The 23,441-nt window shown below is 41.5% G+C and overlaps 1 protein-coding gene across 1 annotated transcript in view; it reads right to left on the bottom strand.

The window, feature by feature from the left end:
* The window catches only part of LOC124722313, a gene marked incomplete at its 5' end in the record, with an annotated part of 130,359 nt that overhangs the window by 63,205 nt on the left and 43,713 nt on the right, over positions 1-23,441 (bottom strand). The window contains one exon of the mRNA XM_047247493.1: positions 22,280-22,526. Coding sequence (XP_047103449.1) covers positions 22,280-22,526 — 247 coding nt within the window. The remainder of the gene's footprint in view (positions 1-22,279; positions 22,527-23,441) is intronic.

The following is a 23,441-nucleotide window of genomic DNA, read 5'->3' as shown; positions in this document are numbered from 1 at the left end:
TATGGCATGGTCCCGACATCTCAATAAAAAGGTCAAAGAACACAAAAGCTTAGCTCTCTTACCACGTAGTTTGTCAAAACTTCTTACATGTGTGGCCATCTCCTCCCCGTAAAGGCGTCTGATGCGAAATTTAAAATTTTCCCGCCGAACTGAATATTCAAAAAGATTTCGGGCATGCAGCCGGTCGTCGTTAGCTTCCATCCACGATATTTCGACTGGACAACTGCCAGCCATCCTCAGGTGAGCCATCGAAGACTGACGAAGACGCCCTCCGTTCCGTAATATATAGCGTGCAGCGAGTATTCCGCGCATGCGTCAAAATCATATGGAGAGACGAACCACACCGCCCGCCAGCAGCGGGAGGGCGTCTTCGTCAGTCTTCGATGGTTCACCTGAGGATGGCTGGCAGTTGTCCAGTCGAAATATCGTGGATGAAAGCTAACGACGACGGGCTGCATGCCCGAAATCTTTTTGAATATTCAGTTCGCCGGCAAAATTTTAAATTTCACTGGAAGGTCATTGATGGCGATTGCTCCCTGAGGGACACCACCTTCTTCTCGTGAATGTACCAAAACGGAACGACAGGATTGTTAAATGTCGACCTAGAACATGCTTTTTACAAAGTCAGTCACCAACATCTAAGGAATGCGTTGCAAGACTGTAACTTCCCACAGGGGGCAATAGATCTACTAGGACCAGACTGAAATCCAACGATCTGCAAAATACAAACAAACGGCCACTTGACGGGAGAATTCTCAGTTCAGCTCTCAGTTCGGCAGGGAGGCCTGTTATCCATGATATTATTTGTAATTACCTTGGAATCAGTGATCTTCTCAATCACCTACTAAACCTCTTGAATACATATTGGTGCACAAAGGTTCGCCATTAACGCTTATGCCCACCGTGTAACAACTGCAATCACGCAGCATTAAGACACTGGTAAGATATTAAAAACAATGGATTCTCATAAGGAATCAGTAGGTGCAACAATAAACAAGAAACAAAACCCGACTCGTATGATTGAACAACACTTTACAACTCACGCCGCATCCCTTCACAGAAGGCGACGAAATGGAAGTGCTCGTTGATAAACTGAAGAAGATCATGAACGAATTGGTTGAGAATAGTTCCAAATCAATGGTGGAGAAAGTAAGAGACGCCTTAATGGTCAACAGCACTACGAACATAAATCTTATTCAAAGTATACAAGACGCCAGTACGCTGGTTCTTTCAAAAATGTGATATATAGCTCAAATAATACCCGTAGAGAGAAAATATATCACTCGATATATCACTCGAATAAAGAAATGTATAGGATTGTTCATCTGGAAAGGGACGCTAATCTGTGTAGCCAGAGAACAGATTAAAAAACAGTCAACTGAATGTATATTAGGCTTAATAAACTGTGAGAAAAGTGCACAGTTTTTATAGTTAAAAATCTTATAAAATGATTGAAGCAACTAATAAGTTAGTCGGATTTATTGGAGGCCGAATGGGAAATTACCAAAAGAAGTAGGACTTGTCGGCGGACAACCACGTATACTCGTATTCTTAAAATCACGACGGAAATTCTATAAAAGCTCCCAACTGAAAAGAACTTCACTACAAAAAGGCATATCGGAGGACTACAGAAGGAAACACTCCACATACCAGTCAGCCAAATAAAGCACAGAGATTTAAAATCGAAGCTTGTGTGATCTAACTTTGCGATTGCGACTATAAGTTGAACGCCGCGCTCAGCCGCTTACATGTTTTTAAGCTGTTTCCGAAAGCATCACGGCGACACCATCTGAGACGCAGGAGAAACTCTTACTGTGAATATTGTGCCTGACTGACACAGCAATGCACCGAACAGTAGGCTGTTCACGAATCGTAGACTTCTGGAAGTGGATTAACGACAACAACGGCTGGTATTAACACCAAGAAGATAATGTATGCGGATTTCAAAACTTCTCCGGCTTCAAAGGCGAGAACAATCACGTGGCTTACACATACCTATATAAACTATGTCATCAACGACTGAGGTGAATCTGTAATTGAATCCAAATTTTACTTGCACCAAGAAAGGGGCAACATTGTCAGAAGCAACTGGAAAAAGGAGGAATTTGGCCTATTTATATATTTTTTACCAAAAAAGATGATTAAAAAGGAATACACCAAACAATTTCTTTTCAGAGGAAGTTTTGCGTTTATGTAGAAGTATATCTTAGTTCCCTTATTTAAACTACAGTCAGAACATAATTTTAATTCTTGTAAAATGCCACGAATTAAATAATTACATAAAATCATTATGAAGAAGTTCTAGGTTTCAAGAGGATATTTAAGATTTTAGTTAAATTTAAAGGAGAATAATTTAGTTACTTAAGAAACAGTTGAATGCAGCTGAAGAAAGCTAGCCGATGAAGGTATAATTTTGCGAGCGCAAGGACGGGATGTAGAGGTGAATTTTCTTTTTTTTCTGCTAAAGCATCAAACTGTATCCGCCATAATGCAATATCTTGCGTATTTCTTTTTCTTACAGTCAGTTTCATTTAAAGATTAAGACATAAAGTGAACTTATTACATACGCAAAAGACCACATTGTTTCGTCCATGACACAAATGAAACCAATAGAAAATAATAGTGGTTACAGTAACATAGTCTGTATCCAGTGAGGTGCAAAAAACACAGTAGTTAAGCTACGCACAATAATTCCATTCTGTAAGTTTTACTTCCGGACTTATCTTCACAGAGCCGGTACGAACACGTACGAGCAACATTCACTTGAGAGAAGATGTTCAAGGCGCCCACCTTGCATTTAGAAACACTTCGCTACTCGCTGGATCATACTTATCAGTCATTGCACAACGTATGTTGGTAACGAAACATGTCAACAACTATCTAGAAAACAATTTGGTAGTATTACATAATGAAGCCAATGGCAACGCCCTAAATCTGTTAGAACAACTGGAGATGTACCTCCACAAAATCAAAAAAACCAGAATCGATGTTAAATGAACAAACAGATTTCACAAGCCACAGCTATTTCAGTAATTTAAAAGATCTGTTCTGAAGTTATTTCCTGCATATGACAATTGTTTCCTGCATATGTCAATTGTTGGATAACTACATCTTTAGCACTATGAAAAATTCATTTATGACCACACCATGTACAAAAACATCTGGGAAGTGTTTACAAACCATGTGCTTGCGAATGTGTCTCTTGAATGAAGTGTTATGCTTGAAAACGATCGAGAAAAGAACTTATGCTGTTACTAAAACGTTAAGAACGCTTTTCTTGGATTATTTGGTAAGTTTACACAATTCATCTTTTCCATTATTTCGCACATATTTTCCGCGTCTGACTAACAAAATTCGTAACCAAACATCAAATCTTTTCGTGACAGGAATATGCATTTCATCTCATTCAAGAGAACAAATAAAGCATGTATTAAGACGAATTACACCTGAAGATGGACCCACAGGGTCAGAAATGCATCGTGTACTGAATAAAAAATTGTGACTGAAGGCGTTTTTTAATTCATACCTCTAGAAATTTAACTCTGGTGGAGACTAGAATTCGATAGTGGGAAAAGGAAGAGAATAAAAGTAATAGGAGAATATGGTCTTGGGGAAAGGAATGAAACAGGAAGACGCCTGCTAGAATTTTGCACAGGGCATAATTTAATCGTTGCTATCACTTAAGAAAACTGTAAGAAGGTTGTATGCATGGGAGGGGCTTAGAGAGACTGAAAGGCTTCAGATTGTTTATAGAATGGTAAGACAATGATTCAGTAACGAGACTTTGGCCTGTAAGACATTTCCAGGGCAGATGTGGTCTCTTACCGTAATTCATTGAACTGCAGACCAAAACTGAAGAAACTGCAAAAGGTAGGAAATTAGGGAGATACGACCTCGTTAAACAGAAGAAAATAGAGGTTGAGGAGAGTTTCAAAGTTAATATTAGACAACGGTGGTCTGAAACAAGAAAGGAGGGAATACAGTAGAAAACAAATAGATAGCTTTGAGAGATGGAACAGGAAAGGCAGCAGAGGATCGCATAGATAAAAAGACAAAGCCCAGTGGACATTCTTGCGTAACTCAAGAGATAATGAGTCTGACCGACGAAAGGAGGAAAAATAAAATTGCAGCAAATGAGGAAGGCGAAAGGGAATACGGACGTCTAAAAAAGAGATTGACAGAAAGTGCACAACGGCTAAGTAGGAATGGATAGAGGAAAATGTAAGGCTGTAGAAGCGTGCATAGCTGGGGGAAAGATAAATGATGTCTACATGAAAAGTAAAGAGACCTTTGGGGAAAGCAGAAGCAATTGTACGAACATCAAAAGCTCAGATGACAAGCCAGTTCTGAGCAAAGAAGGGAAAGCTGAAGGTTGGAAGGAATATACAGGGCGAATCACTTAAATCTTACACCGAAGATATTGCGGAAATGGAAAGAGCTACTGATGTGTGGAGTCAGGGCTCGTATGTTTAGCCAATCAACAGATTGTAATAATTCTTAGAAAATGTGTTTTTTGTACTAACATACACTTTTTTCACGTAACAACGCCTATTGACATTAAAAAACTACAATTGGGTAAATTATAATGTCAATGGTGTTTGTTGCGGAATTCTAGTGCGATTCGTTTACGAAATATCGTACTTTGAAATGTTTCCATACCGACATTTGTGTGTGCCATACAACCTACGTAGTTGCTGGCTACAATGTTGTTATGTTTACTTACAGTGTGCTTGTGTGTCATTTGAGTGCACTGAGACTTGCTAGTCAGTCAGTGCGTGACAGTCCAAGCAGTAGGTCGTGAGTGGATGACGGGACTTACCAACGCAGAAAAAGCCGACATGCTCATGGTGTATGGAGAATGTAGTGCGAATGTAGTTCGTTCTTGTACGGTGTATGCGGCAAGGTATCTCAAGAGATATGAACCATCTCGGCAGTTATTTATCAACCTCTTCAACTAGTTACGTGAAACTGGTACTGTAACAGCTAGAGAACGTGACAGAAGGAAACAAGTGACGACATGAGAGTGCGAGGAAGTGGCATGAGTCAGGCTAGTGTCCTACGTATTCTCCATCATTGTAGGTACCATCCAATCACGTCTCTCTCCATCAAGAGCTGCAGGGAAACAATTACGAGAGTCATGTTAATTCCTGTACATGGACATTAAGATAGGATATTCCAGATGTATCATGTACCGTGTTTAGTGACGAGGTCATATTTACTAATAATCGTCACGTAAACCACCGAAACATGTATTATTGGTCTGTTGACAATCCCTGTTGGCTTCCTCAAGTCGAACGTCAGCGTCCATGGATTGCAATCGTATGGTGTGGTACAGTGAATCATCAGCTCATATGACCGTGTTTCACAGCCGGAACGCTGAACAGGCACAAGTAACAGTCTCATAACAGATCATTTTCCGCGGATGCTAGAAGACGTTCCTCCGCAGACAAGAAGGAACCTGAGTTATCAACATGATGATTGTCCAGCCTATAATGCACGAAGTACTACAGCATGTCTCCACGAATTGTTTCTAAATCGTTGGGCTGGATGTAGACGACCTATGCCTTGGCCGACCCGTTCTTCGGATTTGACGCCTTAGATTACTTTCTATGGGGAAAGCAGGAAGACGCTGTCTAGAAGGACATACCAACCACACCCGACGATATGCAACGACGTATTACAGCAGCCTGCTCGGATATCTCCTCTGAAATGCTATCACGCGTACAGCAGCCGTTTCATACCAGACTGGATTTGTATATTAGAATTCTTATAACTACTGTGTGCACTTCAGTTGTTCTTTAGTGTGTGCTACCACAGGTATCGTACAAGTGTCGGTGTGGGAGCTTTTCAAAATACGTATCTGGTAAACGATTAGCACTTGAATCCCGCAACAAACACCACTGTAATTCTAATTTTACCCTACTATTAGTTTGTTAGTGTCAGTAGGCATTGTTCCATTTAAAAAAATATATGTTTACACAAAAATACACTTTCTAAGTATTATTACAATCTTTTGTTTGTCGAACAATACTAGCCCCTGACTGCCAACTCATTCTGTGAAAACCGCACTTCAATAGTGCTTTCCATTACAACATTTTCAGAGCAAGTTTTAGGTGATTTACCCTGTGTAGAGAATATTATACAAGGAGAAGAAGTAGTAGGTGAAGATTAGGTAGGAAATGTGATACTGGGAGAAGAATTTGACAGACCACTAAAAGTTCTAATCGGAAACAAGGTTCCAGGAGTGGGCGACATTCCCTCAAATTATTGAGACCTTTGGGAGAGCCAGCCACGTCAAAATTATTGCACCTGGTGTGCGAGGTACAGGGATTGAACAAAAACATGGAAACACTGCGAGAAATACATGCTTCAATATAAAAGCAGCCGGTCGGTGTGGCCGAGCGGTTCTAGGCGCTACAGTCTGGAACCGCGCTACCGCTACGGTCGCAGGTTCGAATCCTGTCTCGGGCATGGATGTGTGTGATGTCCTTAGGTTTGTTAGGTTTAAATAGTTCTAAGTTCTAGGCGACTGATGACCTCAGAAGTTAAGTCCCATAGTGCTCAGAGCCATTTGAACCAATATAAATGCAGATGCTGCAGATTGCGCTGTTGCATTTGACCACGAACAGCACCTGTGCAATGTCCTCAATACGTTGCAAGTGTCAGTCGTTATCAGAACAGTGTTCTACGTAGTTGTAAGGGCATTATGTCGGAGCTAAGTGGATTCGAACGTGGGAAATTGTTCGTGCTCGTATGGCGGATGCTTCCATATCCAAGGTAGCCGAAGTGTTTGATGTTTCAAGAGTCACCGTATCGAAGAATTATACCGCATATAGAGAAAGCGGAAAAATAACATCCACAAAGTCACAACTAGGACGAACGAAAGTGTGTGATGGGTGATTGAAGAAAAAATTGGTGTTCTGCCTTACGGCAGGTCTTTTATTTATTTATTTATTTATTTAAATGTCAAGTTCCGTAGGACCAAATTGAGGCGCAAATCTTAAAGGTCATGGAACGTGTCAGTACATGAACTTACAACATAAAAAGTAATAACAGATAAAAATAAATGTTCATGAACCTGAAAGAAAATCAGTCCATAAGTTTAAGCAAACGCTATCAGCAATACAATGAGAATCATCTTAATTTTTCAAGGAACTCCTCGACAGAATAGAAGGAGTGACCCATGAGGAAACTCCTCAATTTCGATTTGAAAGCGCGTGGATTACTGCTAAGATTTTTGAATTCGAGTGGCAGCTTATTGAAAATGGATGCAGCAGTATACTGCACACCTTTTTGCACAAGAGTTAAGGAAGTCCGATCCAAATGGAGGTTTGATTTCTGCCGAGTATTAACCGAGTGAAAACTGCTTATTGTTGGAAATAAACTAATATTAGTAACAAGAAACGACAATAAGGAATATACATATTAAGAGGCCAATGTCAAAATACCCAGACTCGTGAAAAGAGGTCGACAAGAGGTTCGTGAACTCACACCACTTATTGCCCGAACCGCCCGTTTCTGAGCCAAAAATACCCTTCTAGAATAGGAAGAGTTACCCCAAAACATAATACCATACGACGTAAGTGAATGAAAATAAGCAAAGTAGACTAATTTACGTGTCGAAATATCACTCACTTTCGATACCGTTCGAATTGTGAAAATGGCAGTATTAAGTCTTTGAACAAGATCCTGAACGTGGGCTTTCCACGACAGCTTACTATCTATCTGAACACCTAGGAATTTGAACTGTTCAGTTTCACTAATCATATGCCCGTTCTGTGAGATTAAAACGTCAGGTTTTGTTGAAATGTGTGTCAGGAACTGTAAAAACTGAGTCTTACTGTGATTTAACGTTAGTTTATTTTCTACAAACCATGAACTGAGGTCATGTACTGCTCTACTTGAAACCGAGTCAATGTTGCACACAGCATCCTTTACTGCCAAGCTAGTGTCATCAGCAAACAGAAATATTTTAGAGTTACCCATAATACTAGAGGGCATATCATTTATATAAATAAGGAACAGGAGCGGCCCCAACACTGATCCCTGGCGCACCCCCCACTTGACAGTACCGCACTCAGATCCCACATCACAGCCGTTATCAACATTGTGAATAATGACCTTTTGCTGCCTGTTGCTAAAGTAAGAGGTGAACCAATTGTGAGCTACTCCCCTTATTCCGTAATGGTCCAACTTCTGGAGCAATATTGTGTGATCAACACAGTCAAATGCCTTTGTTAAATGAAAAAATACGCCAAGCGTTCGAAACTTTTTGTTTAGCCCATCCAGTACCTCACAGAGAAAAGAGAATATAGCGTTTTCAGTTGTCAAACGACTTCTAAAGCCGAACTGTACATTTGATAGCAAATCGTGTGATATAAATGATCAATTAACCTTACATACACAGTCTTCTCGATAACTTTTGCAAACACTGATGGCATAGAAAAAGGTCTAAAATTATCTACATTATCCCTTTCTCCCTTTTTATAAAGCGGCTTTACTACTGAGTACTTTAATCGCTCAGGAAACTGACCATTCCTAAAGGAAAAATTACAAATATGGCTAAATACAGGGCTAACATGTGCAGCACAGTACTTTAATATTCTACTAGACACTCCATCATAACCATGAGAGCCCTTAGTCTGCAGTGATTTGATTATTGTCTCAATCTCCCTCTTGTCTGTATCACAGAGGAGTATTTCAGACGTCAATCTCGGAAAGGCATTTGCTAAGAAATTTATATGATTTCCTGTAGATACTAAATTTTTATTTAATTCACCAGCAATGCTCAGGAAATGGTTGTTAAATACTGTACATATATCTGATTTATCAGTAACAGAAATATTATTACTGCAAACTGACTTTATATCGTCAACCTTGTGCTGCTGACCAGACACTTCCTTCACAACTGACCATATGGCTTTAATTTTATCCTGTGAATTAGTTATTCTATTTGCATACCACATACTTTTTGCCTTGCTAATAACATTTTTAAGCACCTTACAATACTGTTTGTAATGGGCTACTGTAGCTTGATTGTGACTACTTCTAATATTTTGATATAATTCCCGCTTTGTTCTACATGATATCCTTATCCCACTAGTCAGCCAACCGGGCTGTCCATTACTGCTAGTACCCCGTTTAGAATGTTCTAATGGAAAGCAACTCTCAAACAGCATGAGAAATGTGTTATGGAAAGCATTGTATTTATCATCTATATTATCGGCACTATAAACATCTTGCCACTCTTGTTCCTTGACAAGTTTTGAAAAACTCTCTATTGCTGTTGGATTAACTTTCCTACGTAGTTTGTAATTAAATACCACATTGGTTAGAGTACAAAAATCTTTTAGTGTTAAAATTTGTGCATCATGGGCTGAAAGGCCATTCACCCTTTTACTAACAGAATGCTCATCTAGTAATGAAGAATGAATAAAAATATTGTCTATGACTGTGCTACTGTTCCCCTGCACCCTAGTTGGAAAAAACACAGTTTGCATCAGATCATATGAATTTAGGAGATCTACCAACATCCTTTTTCTTGCACAATCATGTACAAAATTAATATTGAAGTCACCACATAGAATTACTTTCTGGTACTTCCTACAAAGTGAGTCAAGAACCCTCACTAGCTTAAGCAAAAATGCTCTGAAGTCGGAGTTAGGGGACCTATAAACAACAGCAATTAGAAGTTTAGTTTCACTAAATTCAACTAATGCTGCACAACTTTCAAATATCTGTTCAGTGCAGTGTCGTGATACGTCTATGGACTCAAATGAAATACTGTTTTTTACGTACAGAGCCGTGGGGGAAGCCTCGTCAGAGAGGTACACCGCATTAGCGTCTAGGGAAGTGATTCAGTGGTAGTTACCCGTTGCCTTCCACTGATTATGATGAAATGATAATGAGGACAACACAACACCCAGTCCCTGAGCGGAGAAAATCTCCGACCCAGCCGGGAATCGGACCTGGGCCCCATGGCGTGACACACTGCGGCGCTGACCACTCAGCTATCGGGGCGGACGTGATTTAAGAGGATTCTGACGAAAACTAAGTAGACGATAACTGCAAAAGTCACTGCGGAATTTAAAGTGGCTCTCAAAAAACCTTGTCAGCACCAAAACAACACCAGAGGAGCTCCAGAACCTGGAAATTGTAGGGTCACCTGTAATACCAAACCACACGTCAGAGATGAAATTGCCCGCAAAGGGAAAACGTGGTGCTGAAGCCATAAAACTTGGGGAATATGGAGCAATAGGAGAATGTCACGCGATCGGACGAGTCTTGTTTCACACTGTTTCCAACTGCTGGCCGAGTTTATGTAACAGGAGTGAAACTTGGCATGGATTCGATGTTGAATTGAACAGCTCTAAGATGGTATTACATGTGCCCGTTGTTTAATCGGCAAGGACGTATTACTGCCAGAGAGTAAGTGACCGTTTTGGATGATCAGGTCCTTTACATTGTACAATGTTTGTTGCCCAATGGTGATGTTGTGTTCCAAGACGACAGGACCCCTGGTCACACAGCTCACGTCCTCCAAGGCTGGTTTTGTGAGCACACGGGTGAATTGTCACATCTCCCCTGGCCACCAGTCACCGTATCTCAATGTTATTGACTCTTTATGGTCTCTTTGGTGAGAAGGATGCGTGATCGCTGTCCATCCCCATCATCGTTCCCTGAATTTGCCACGATTTAAAGTGTAGAGTGGTACTTAAGATAAGTAAATAAATTAGTGAAATCAAAGTGAAGTAGAAATTAGGAAAGAAATGAAAAACTTGGTTTAGTTTAGAGAGTTACATACTGGCAAACAGCGGGCAGAGCAGAAGAGACAATGACTGTGAAGTCAGCAAGTTCAGGAGAAGCCATCGCCTCCCCACATAAGTGGACGCTGTCGATTCAGCCGTCAGGGCATCGCCCGACCGGCTCACGTGTTTCTCAGTTGTCACATGTGATCAAAGGCCCTCGCCTACATTCCAAGAGCTATCGATTCAGCCATCAGGGCATCGCCCGACCGGGTCACGTGTTTCTCAATTGTCACATGTGATCAAAGGCCCTCGCCTACATTCCAAGAGCCAATGACCGACGTTAAGAAGATTCTTCGAGAAGCTTTTCAACGTGACAGAAGAGGCAATGACCGTGAAGTCGTTCACCTCCAGTGAACTGAAGTGAATAAATACGCGAGACGCAGTGGGCCCGAAAAGAAGAGTAGTTTTCAGTTCAGTTTCGGAGCTGAAGACCGTCATGTAGGAAGAGACTACATTGTACAGTAAACAGAAGCACGAAGTCCGCCGCTGTAATGGAATAGCAAGCAGCAGCCTCGCCGCCAGAAAACAGAAGTTAAAAGGTATTTGAAGACTGATTTTTACGTACCCGGGTGACTCGTGAGGACGGGAAGGAGACGGCCTCACATCAGCAGTCACCTGCGAGCTGGGATGAAGATCGGACAGCCGAAGACTGGCAAGCTGGAGTCCGTTGTTCGAGTCCGGGACACTGGCCATCCCCTGCCGCGCCGCTCCGCTGGCCGACGCACAACACTGACACACGCGGCCGCTTAGAGAAGAGAAACACTGGGACGACACATCCAAGGTATCACCACCCGTTTCACGACTTCGTTCTCAATAATTAAACCGGCCACCTCGCGCTGCGCGTCTCCAGTCAACTGAGCGAGATGGCGACACGACATACACACGGCCACGCGTAATCAGATGCCGCCGCTGCCGCGCCAGAAGGCTTCGCAAACGACACAGATGCCGCTCTCCGAGCCAGAACATCCAGTAAGAAACAGTTGTACATAACTTTCAATAAAAGTTTTCTTATGTAAAAATGCTGTTTCATTCTACCTCATACCCGAGCGAAGGAAGAACCCACCCTGCCCACATGTTGTTAAGAGAGAAAAATTAATTTATTTAGTATTTTCACCCAGACATAATGCTTTAGAATCAAATGCCCTTTGCAGTAATGCTCATCCTGACAACTGACTAGCATCAAAAGAGAAAACCCAGTTACGTTTAGTAGCACAAGTGCTACATTTAGTGATAGAAGTGTTACAAAAGGACGAATGCTATAAGATTCCCTTGGTAACCAACAGGACTTGTACTTATCCATTCTCAGACGACTGGAAACTTCATGGAACACCACCGGTTTTCCTAAATCGTATTAGGCATAGTAATGTGTTATGCTTTTGGTGCTTCCATATTTTTGTCCACCTCCTGTATGTGAGATAGGCGAAGTACCCGCTGACTTAAGAAATAATGTAATAATTCCAATTCTAAAGAAGACAGAGGATGACAGGTGTGAATAATACCAAACCATCAGTTTAATAAGTCATGGCTACAAAATACTGACACGAATTATTTGCAGAAGAATGGGAAATTTGGTAGAGCTTGACCGTGAGGAAGGTCAGTTTGAATTCTTGGGAAATGTAGCAGCACGCGAGGAAATATTGACCCTGCGACTTATCTTAGAAGATACGTTGAAAAAAGGCAAACACGTTTATCGTATTTGTAGATTAAAAAAAATGCTTTTGACAATGTGGACAGGACTACATTCTTAGAGATCTGAACGTATCAGGCATAAAATATAGGGTCCTAAAGGTTGTATACAACTCGTACTAGGGTGCAGTTATAAGAGTCGAAGCACATGAAAGGGAGTGAGTTAGAGTTGTAGCTTATCCTCAGTGTTATTCAGTAAACTTTACAGTTTGTCGACGATACTGAAATTCTGACACAGACAGCTAAGGACTTGGAAGAGCAGTTGAACGAAACGAATATTGTACTGGAAAGAGGTTTTAAGATGAACATCAACATAAATAAAGTAAGGGTAGTGGAGAGTAGTCGAATTAAATCAGGCGCTGCTGAGGGAATTAGATTAGCGAATGTAACACTAAAAGTGGTAGATTAGTTTTGTTATTTTAGCAGCAAAATAACTGATGATGGCTAAAGTAGGGAAGGCATGAAATGTAGACTGGCGATAGTAAGAAAAGTATATCTGAAAAAGAAGAATTTGTTGACATCTAATAGAAATTTAAGTGTTAGGAAGTATTTTCTAAAGGTATTTGTCTTGAGTGTAACCTCGTATGACAATGAACAGTGAAATGTGGAGGACAGGCAGTTCAGACAAGAATAAGAATGTAGTACTATACAAGAATGCTGAAAAGTAGATGGGTAGAGTAAATGATTGGTGAGGAGATACTGAAACGAACCGGGGAGAAAATGGAACCCATGGCACAACCTAACTAAAAGAAGAGGTAGATTAATACGACAAATTCTGAGGGATCAATGAACTTCCAGTTTGGTTATGGAAGTGTGTGAGTGTGTGTGTGTGTGTGTGTGTGTGGTGTGTGTGTGTGTGTGTGTGTGTGTGTGTGTGTGTGTGTGTTGTGTGGTGAGGGGAGGGGGGGGCTGGATGTTAAACTTGTAGAAGGAGACGAGACTTGAATACAGTAAGCATATTCAAATGGACATAGCCTGTGGCAGTTATGCAGAGATGAAGAGGCTTGTACAGGATAGACTGGCATGGAGAACTACATCAAACCAGTCTTCAGACTGAAGACACAAAAAAAAAAAAAATGGTTCAGATGGCTCTGAGCACTATGGGACTTAACATCTGTGGTCATCAGTCCCCTAGAACTTAGAACCACTTAAACCTAACTAACCTAAGGACATCACACACATCCGTGCTCGAGGCAGGATTCGAACCTGCGACCGTAGCAGTCGCGCAGTTCCGGACTGAGCGCCTAGAACCGCTAGACCACCGCGGCCGGCCAAGACACCAACAACAGTTGCTGAAGAAAGACAGAAGACATTAGGTTCGGCAACCTGATGAATGGGAGGAAGGATTACCCGAAGAGGGGAAACGTTGTGATGTGGAAAATTTGTACGAATACTAGGATCGCATTTATAGTAATTTCACGAATTTCGTTCGTACACACATATGTAAGCACGCACACAGACACACACACACACACACACACACACACACACACACACACACACGTACAAAGTGTCAGTTACACGAGCGGTCTAAGGCGCTGCAGTCATGGACTGTGCGGCTGGTCCCGGCAGAGGTTCGAGTCCTCCCTCGGGCATGGGTGTGTGTGTTTGTCCTTAGGATAATTTAGGTTAAGTAGTGTGTAAGCTTGGGGACTGATGACCTCAGCAGTTAAGTCCCATAGGATTTCACACACTTTTGAACATTTTTTTGTCAGTTACATACAGGCACTCTTGGAGTGTGTTTTCTTACCTAGGTTATGCGTATTGTGTCCCACGAACATAAAGAAAGAAAATTTAGGTTTTCCAACTGGAGCCTAGCTAAAATCTATGGATTTTCAGTCAAAGAACTAAGGAATATGGGAGGAGTTTAAAAAAATGAAGATGTTATACTAAGTTGTTAGAATTCGAACAAGACAGCGTAGTGGAAAAAGCAGGCTCTTAGCTGTGACGAGGGACTCGTGTATAGGATTATTATTGAGAAGGACTATGAGTCCATACTGTTGAAATCCTCTTGCCACTAGCTTATAACTCGTTCTCATTAACTACACTATCTCATTGGACGCACTTCCGAAGTTTCCACAGTTAATAACAAGTCATTGTGTATAAATCGAAAAGCCTGATTGTTTCCCATGCAGGCAGTACAAATATCTCCTTCCATCGCATACTATTAGATTAATAACGTTCATCTAATAAGTTGACTGTCAGCGGAATGTTAAATCGTAAACAAAAGAAAGAAACAAACGCAACTTGTGCAGCCGGATGATGCGAACAATCGAACTGGAAAAAGGACAATGGGAACTAAAGAGGTCGCCGGTGTGCATAACAGCTCCGTTCACGCCTGGCTGCCTGGACTGATGTAGCGCACGCGGCACAGCACGGGAGGTTCTTATTCCCATTGTGTGCCCACCGAGGCGACCTGCTTTACATTTTTCCTTCACTCATTGGTCAGATACGGGTGAGCAATATGTGACATCACTGTTCGATTTCTCCGAATGTACTGATTGTCCAAAGTGTCGACCAGTTGGTCCGTTCAACGACTACAACATATGAACGCCTTATTTAGGCCACTTTGTTAAGAGTTTTCTTTCAGGCAAAAGCTTCGAAAATCTCCTGTCAGACATAGCGAGAAATCAGCGCTGAACACTTAGCAACATGTTAAGTAGCGAATATGTCTATTAAAAATTTAATCATATAAAAATTATAATAACAAAATGGATTTTGGAGCGAATAACATATCAGCTGCAATCATAAAAGAAACGTTAAAACATACAAAGCGTAAAATTAAATTCTTAGATGACATCTCCAAAGCTTTTGAGAAAAAAATGGACGTACTAGAATTGATAATAAGGGAATGGAAGAAAAGAACAGAAGGAAAAAGACTTTAAAAATCATAATTGGATGAAAATATCGTTTGACTTTAGCAGACGATCTTGACATATTAGCTGAATCTATAGAGGACGAAAAGTCTCCTACAAGAGATAGCTTCAAAAACAATCCTATGTATATCTTTTGAAGTAAAAGTATATGACAGACGCGTAGAGGCCCAGAAACGGAAACAGACTATAGAAGAATATAGAGGACTATAAAATTTAAATATCTAGGTGAAATAATACAACTGGAAGCCTTGGACAAAGAAACTAACTTAGCAAAAGCACGGAAAATGGAAGTGTCTTTTCAATTAATAAAAAAAAACTTATATAACGAGAAATCCTTATCCATAATACAGAACTCCGGCACTCAAATATTGTTACTAGACCTGAATGCCTTTATGCTTCGGAATGCCTTCCGTCAAATAAAGCTAAACAACTAGGTGAAATAGAAAAGAAGGAAAGGAAAATAGTCAAGAAAATCTTGGGACCAAAATACGGCAATGGGAGATGGAAATGAAGTGATAAAGATGTATGGAAGGAAGAACGAATATTAGACACAGTGGGGAAGAGAAGAGTTGTATACTAAGGACACCTAAATTAACTCAATGACACAAGAATAAGAAAAGAATTTTCAATCTTTTTGACAGAAACCCAAAAAGATCACTGACGCGGATGAAGTATGTTAGATCAGACATGAGGAAAATGTAAATATCGGAGGAAGAAATAGAAAAAAGAGAAAATTTCGAAGCAAAAGGATAACTCTTCAAGGGCTTCCAGGAGAAAACAAAGAAAAAGAAAGGCGCAATATGGACAGAGGGAAGGAGAGAAAAATATAGGGGAAGAATGAAAAACTAAAGGAAAAAAGGAGAAAAGACGTAAGTTATTTCATGTGGTCTTCAGTAGGCCAGACCAATAAAATAAGTAGATTTAAGTTTACATTATGCGGGTGAGTAGGGGCAGAAATAGCGGTTTTAAAATAGCGCTGTAATTTGTATGTGGTAGAATGCAGGGTGCCTCAGACAGAACAGAATATTTCTCCTATTAATAGTTTCTCGTTTCCAAAAATCATTAACTTTTAGTTACTGTTAGTTCTCAAGCTCTCCATTGCCGAAGCAGTTTGAAGCCGATTAAGTGCAAAACTCTGTGCCAGACGGAAGCAGAGGATTGGGGTCTGAAACGTGCGAGTTAGCGAGAGTGAGCATTTTACGCTTCCTATCACAAGAAGTGTGGGTCTATTATAAGGGAGAATAAATCACTGTTTGCAAAGTCATTACCGTTAAATGTGATAGAACAAAAAATTTAAAAATTCGAAAAAATTGATGCAGAACTGTAATTATTCGAGAGTTTTCATTTCGTTTAGCAGTCACAGTCCTTGTAATACAACCCATAATGGATGAAATGGTTGCATTTTCCAGATTCATTATGAATGGCAGTATTGAAACTACACCCAAAATGTACCACCAAACTATGTACACCAGACAGAATAATGAATGCAGAGGTGAACGAATTGTTTCCTTTGACCATGACAGTTAATAATCATGTTCTGCTCGAAGTAAATAACGCTAACGAGATGGTGTAAGCCTCGAAGGACGCTGGTTCGTTGGAAAATTATTGACGTACACTTGTACGCAATGTCTAGAGTGAAACCCTACAACCTATAACGTACGAACCATCGTCACCCAGATCTATTCTTCTGTCAAAGATGGTTTAACCGTATAGATTAGTCTTATCCTCTAGCGGAGAGCATTGATTTGGTTTAGTTAAACAAAGTAATGGACTCGCATTTGAGAGAACTGTGTATCAAATTTCTATTTCTACCAACCAGATTTAGGTTTTCCATGTTTTCTCTTAATCGCATAAGCCAAATGCCGGAATAGTTCTTTTGAAAAGGACGCGCCAATCTTTCTTCCCGGTCCTTATCCAGTTATAGCTTGTGCTCCTTCTGTAACGGCCTCGTCTTTTAATAATCTTCGCTTCTTTCGTGTATTGTTGATTAGAATCCTATTGCTAAAAAAGCAAGCAATCCAGGCAACTGGACCGCGAATTACACGGCGTCTGCCGTACGCTGTTCATAATACACCGTTTTCAAACATAGGCCTTGAATAGTTCGGAATAAAAGTCTCGAGAGAACAGTGAAAAATAAGTTCACGATTTATTGAGTTTTAATTAAACCTCTGAGGCCATTCCTCCAACCAAAGCCTTTTCCAACTACCTGTTAGTTATAAAACCTAAAATTGGGCTACTCATACAGCTGTTTTAAGAATGAGCGTTTTATATTGTAATCACATTTTCGTGCGGTTTTGAGTGTTCGACACCAGCTCTTCTCTTGTTAGTAGTTCATTATCTACATCTATATCTACATTTATACTCCGCAAGCCACCCAACGGTGTGTGGCGGAGGGCACTTTACGTGCCACTGTCATTACCTCCCTTTCCTGTTCCACTCGCGTATGGTTCGCGGTAAGAACGACTGCCGGAAGGCCTCCGTGCGCGCTCGAATCTCTCTAATTTTACATTCGTGATCTCCTCGGAAGGTATAAGTAGGTGGAAGCAATATATTCGATACCTCATCCAGAAACGCACCCTCTCGAAACCTGGACAGAAAGCTACACCGCGATGCAGAGCGCCTCTCTTGAAGAGTCTGCCACTTGAGTTTGCTAAACATCTCCGTAACGCTATCACGCTTACCAAATAACCCTGTGACGAAACGCGCCGCTCTTCTTTGGATCTTCTCTATCTCCTCTGTCAACCCGACCTGGTACGGATCCCACACTGATGAGCAATACTCAAGTGTAGGCCGAACGAGTGTTTTGTAAGCCATCTCTTTTGTTGATGGACTACATTTTCTAAGGACTCTCCCAATGAATCTCAACAAAATAAAGAGGTTAGCAAAATGCTATGAAACTGAAGTACAAAGTCGAACTAACTTCTGTACGTAACAACACGCTCTTGAATATACTCCGCAGTAACTCGTCAAAGTACAACACAATGGGCCAGAAGAGGCGATCACATTGAAAACATATCTGCGCTTTGATTGTTGGAACTGATGCCTTCATGTGACTACCTAATATCACAAAGTTGGCAACTCCCAAATTGCAAATGTAAGATTAAAAATGTTCAAAATATAAAACTGATTGAGGGATATGCCCTCCTCAGAGTGAAAACTAGTAAAATATTTTATAAAGTTAACTTAATTTGCCGTCGGTGCTTGGCAAAGTATGATAATAACATTAAAAAGAAAAACTACCTAATGTTCTGCAAAACAAAACCGTTCATCAACACACGTGATAGTGGAGCAGTGGCCGTCAAGTAATGTGGGTTCATTTATTTAACTAAATCTGAGACTTGATATATCTTGAGCTCGGCCAAAGCTTCATTGTGGAGCACCGCGTCATTCTACATTATTTACAGTCCAAACAAGCACTTGTGATTTCGAGAACATCAGCGAATGCAACAACATGCCTAATAAATACCTCAATCTAGTGACAAATTTCGCTTGGTACTCCATAGATACATCGGTCATCTGTTCACCCTCCCCCACACCTGCTCCATTTGCACGTGTGTCTCGACTCTTTCGATTTGTCAGAATGCTATTTTTACCTAAAAAATCTCCAGTCTGCCACTTATTGTTCATGTTTGGAATAAGATGGGAAGAAAACATCAGCCGACTAGAATGCCAGTTGCAACAACAACGACGTAATCTGTTTCAGCCCCACATCGAAAGCTTCCATGACTGTATTCATTCGTAACACTACATGGTGTCGTGTTAAAGAAGGAGTAACAACGTTTCATTAATCGAGTAATTCAAATGAAATTATAATGGTTATACTGAAAATTTGTAGTTACTGCAAATATATATTTCAAGGGATTATTTACTACACACATCCAAAAAAGTTTTGCATCACCCCGTTTCCCAGAACTCCTGAAGATAGACGTTGACTGAGGATATTGTATCACAGACAGTTCCTTTGACTGTTCGGAGATGTCACTAATCCCGTCCAAAGGCCGGCCGTAGTGGCCGTGCGGTTCTAGGCGCTACAGTCTGGAACCGAGCGACCGCTACGGTCGCAGGTTCGAACCCTGCCTCGGGCATGGATGTGTGTGATGTCCTTAGGTTAGTTAGGTTTAATTACTTCTAAGTTCTAGGCGACTCATGACCTCAGAAGTTAAGTCGCATAGTGCTCAGAGCCATTTGAACCATTTTGAACCCGTCCAAAGATGTAAACAACCATACATGAGCAGCGCCTATTAGACTGAGGGGGTCCGACGGCCGATCAGTTCCAGTCATTCCAGCAGGAAGGAGGTACACGGCTCGTGTTGTCTGTAGTTCAAGCATGCCTAGACGGTCAATACCGCGGTTCGATCGGGTCCGCATTGTTACTTTGTGCCAGGAATGACTCCCAACAAGGAAAGTGTCCAGACGTCTCGGAGTGAACCAAACGGATATTGATCGGACATGGGGGAGATACGGAGAGACAGGAACTGTCGATGACATGCATCGCTCAGGCCGCCCAAGGGCTACTACTGCAGTGGATGACTGCTACCTACGGATTATGGCCAGGAGGAACCCTGACAGAAACGCCTCCATGTTGAATAATACTTTTCGTGCAGCCACAGGACGTTGTGTTACAACTCAAAGTGTGCGCAATAGGCTGCATGATGCGCAACTTCACTCCCGACGTCCATGGTGAGGAACATCTTTGCAACATCGTGCAGCGCGGTACAGATGGGCCCAACAACATGCCGAATGGACGGCTCAGGATTGGGATCACGTTCTCTTCACCGATGAGTGTCGCATATGCCTTCAACCAGACAATCGTCGGAGACGTGTTTGGAGGCAACCCGGTCAGGCTGAACGCCTTAGACACACTGTCCAGCGAGTGGAGCAGGGTGGAGGTTTCCTGCAGTTTTGGGGTGGCATTATGTGGGGCCGACGTACGCCGCTGGCGGTTATGGCGGGCGCCGTAACGGCAGTACGATACGTGAAAGTCATCCTCTGACCGACAGTGCAGCCATATCGGCTGCATATTGGCCAGGCATTCGTCTTCATGGACGACAATTCGCGCCACCATCATGCACATTTTGTGAATTACTTCCTTTAGGATAACAACATTGCTCGATTAGTGGTCGGCATGTTCTCCAGACATGAATCTTAACGAACATGCCTGGGATGGATGGAAAAGGACTGTTTATGGAAGACGTGACCCACCAACCACTCTGAGGGATCTACGCTGAATCACCGTTGAGGAATGGGACAATCTGGACCAACAGTGCCTTGATGAACTTATGGATAGTATGCCACGACGAATACAGGCATGCATCAATGCAAGAGGACGTGCTACTGGGTATTAGAGGTACCGGTGTGTACAGTAATCTAGACCACCATCTCTGAAGGTCTCGCTGTATGGTGGTACAAAATGCGATGTGTGGTTTTCATGAGGAAAAGAAAGGGCTGAAATGATGTTTATGTGATCGGTATTCCAATTTTCTGTACAGGTTCCGGAACTCTCGGAACCGAGGTGACGCAAAACTTTTTTTGATGTGTATATTACGAGCTGTTTGCGTGGTCAGCTACGCGACGTTGCTTTATAATTGAGATTTCTCTTCTTCTTAACCGAGCGAGGTGGCGCAGTGGTGAGACAGTGGACCCGTATACGAGAGGGAGAAGGTTCTAATGCCCGTTCGGCCCCACAAATTTAGGATTTCCATGATTTCTCTAAATCTCTTAATCCAAGTGTCTGAACGGTTCTTTCTAAAGGGCACAACTGATTTCCTTCCATCATTCCGCGATCTGAGCTTGTGCGTCTTCTATAATGGCTTCATCGTCAACGAGACATTGATTCAAAAGCCTACTTCTTCCGTATTTCTCTGAGTGTGTGGATATTAGAAAGTCTGGGATCCACTAGTTGCAGGTTTACACTGTGATTGAGGAACTGAATTCGTGTTCGGTAGTAGTAAGCTTCACCTTACGTGTGTCTATCCAGACATTGGTTTTTCTTTGCTTGCCTAAATCAATGAGAGTGAATAGTTGTACTCAGAGCTGAGAGAATTTCTATTGGTTGTGATGAATAGCAGTATCATCTAAATGTGTAAAAGTGTAAGTTACTGCAGATGAACAGGAAAATATTTCTGTAATTGTCTCAGGTTTCATTAATGGTGTGCTGCTTGACCCAATCACGCCTATTAAATACCTAGTAACGTTGCAGAACGACATGAGATGGAACGAACACGTAACGTCGGTTGTAGGTAGGCGAATGGTTGACTTCGGTTTATTGGGAGAATCCTAGGAAAGTATAGTTTACATGTAAAAGAGACCGCGCACAGAACAACTGAACGATCGTGCTTGAGTTGCGCTTTTGTGTTGGCGATTTTACCAGGTTGGATTTAACGAATACATCGAAGCAGTTCAGAGGTGTGCTGCTAGATTTGTTACCTGTAGGTTCCATCAACACACGAACATTCTGGAAATGTTCTATGAACTTAAATGGGAATCCCTGCAGGGAAGAAGACGTCCTTTTCGCGAAACGCTAGTGAGAATGTTTAGAGAACAGGCATTTGCGAAAGGCTGCGGAATGATTCTACTGCAGCCAACGTACATCTGACGTAAGGACCGCGAAGACAACATGAGAGAAATCAGGGCTCATACGGAAGGAAGCATATGGACAGTCATCTTCCCTACCTCCATTTTCTAGTGAAACAGTATGCACCGTATTGTAGCTTGAGGGGTACGTATGCACATGTAGAATACTGGAATGATTCTTGAATCAAAGTTACGACGGATTCTCTCTTCTTTCATTGCTCAATTAGATTTTGAGCTCAATTTGTGATGACATTGTCAGGGTGTTAAGCTTTAAATTTCGTTCACGGTTCAGGTTCACTGTTGAAGTGTGATGTGACTAATGGGATGATGACGTACCTTGAGCGGCGCTGGGTCCACCGTGCGGCGGTGTGGCGCTGCCCGCGGGGCTGGCTGCTCCGGCCGCCGAGCCGGAAGCGGCCCCCGCCGCCGAAGACCCTAGGGGAGTGTCCCTGGGCAGGCGTGTCACCTCCACCACGGACGTGAACTTGTACAGCGAGTGGCGCACGTCCTCCTCGGGGATGTCTTCGGGCACCTCCAGCACGAACACCGTGAACGTCTTCTGCGGCCGACAGGGGATCGGTACCTGCCACAGTATGCCAGTAACTCAGCTGCTCTACATAGTACAAGCATCTCCGCAACTTTGTTACCAAGCGATATTTACATGCCGCTCAGAACGAGTCGTGAGCGACTTTTAATCCGGGGAGGTAAACACAATGACAAAATTATAAGCATCTGCACTGGCGACCCAAAACATTGTGACCACTGGCCTCTGTAAGATTCATGTCACGTGACAGTGTTGCCGGCACGTGACGCGGTAAAGAAAGTGAATTAGTGGAACACATAACAAACCAAAATTATGGGATTCCTATGTTAAATATAGTATGCAATACCATCATCAGTCTACCAATAACTGATATCCTATTCCTTTTTTTTAGACAATTTTCATTCTAATTGCAATTATAAAGTGTAGTGTTCATGTCTGTTGGACTAACATGTTATACTAAAGTATTCACGAAAATTCTATACTTTTCCAAATTACTTCCCAACATTTTCAAACATTATTTGTTTCTTTCAATATAAAAGCTTTTGATCATAAAAATTAGTTATCTTACATATTTCACTTAAGATTCTACACTTTTTCAAATTATTACGCAACATTTTGAAACATTACTTGCATTTTACAATGTAAAATATTTTGTCATAAAAATTAGTTATCCTATAGATTTCACTTTACATGAGTTATAACAAATTCAACATCGTTCTAATACTTTTTCTAATGTAATTTATATAATATTTCATGGAAATTCATTGATCACTAAACAGAGAACTTTTATCATGCTCTAAAAATACGCTTAACTTTTTGTAAATGGTTAGGTATTTTGTAAAAGCTAAATTTATACTGTCCTTGACACATGGCATATTATGATCCCTAAGTTTCTATTCCGCAACTTTTACAATATTTTATTCCGTTGAATTTTGCAGTAGTGCAAAATGTAAG

Source organism: Schistocerca piceifrons, chromosome X, assembly GCF_021461385.2.
Source record: "Schistocerca piceifrons isolate TAMUIC-IGC-003096 chromosome X, iqSchPice1.1, whole genome shotgun sequence".
Lineage (NCBI taxonomy): Eukaryota > Metazoa > Arthropoda > Insecta > Orthoptera > Acrididae > Schistocerca > Schistocerca piceifrons.
This window is presented reverse-complemented; position numbering and strand designations above follow the sequence as displayed.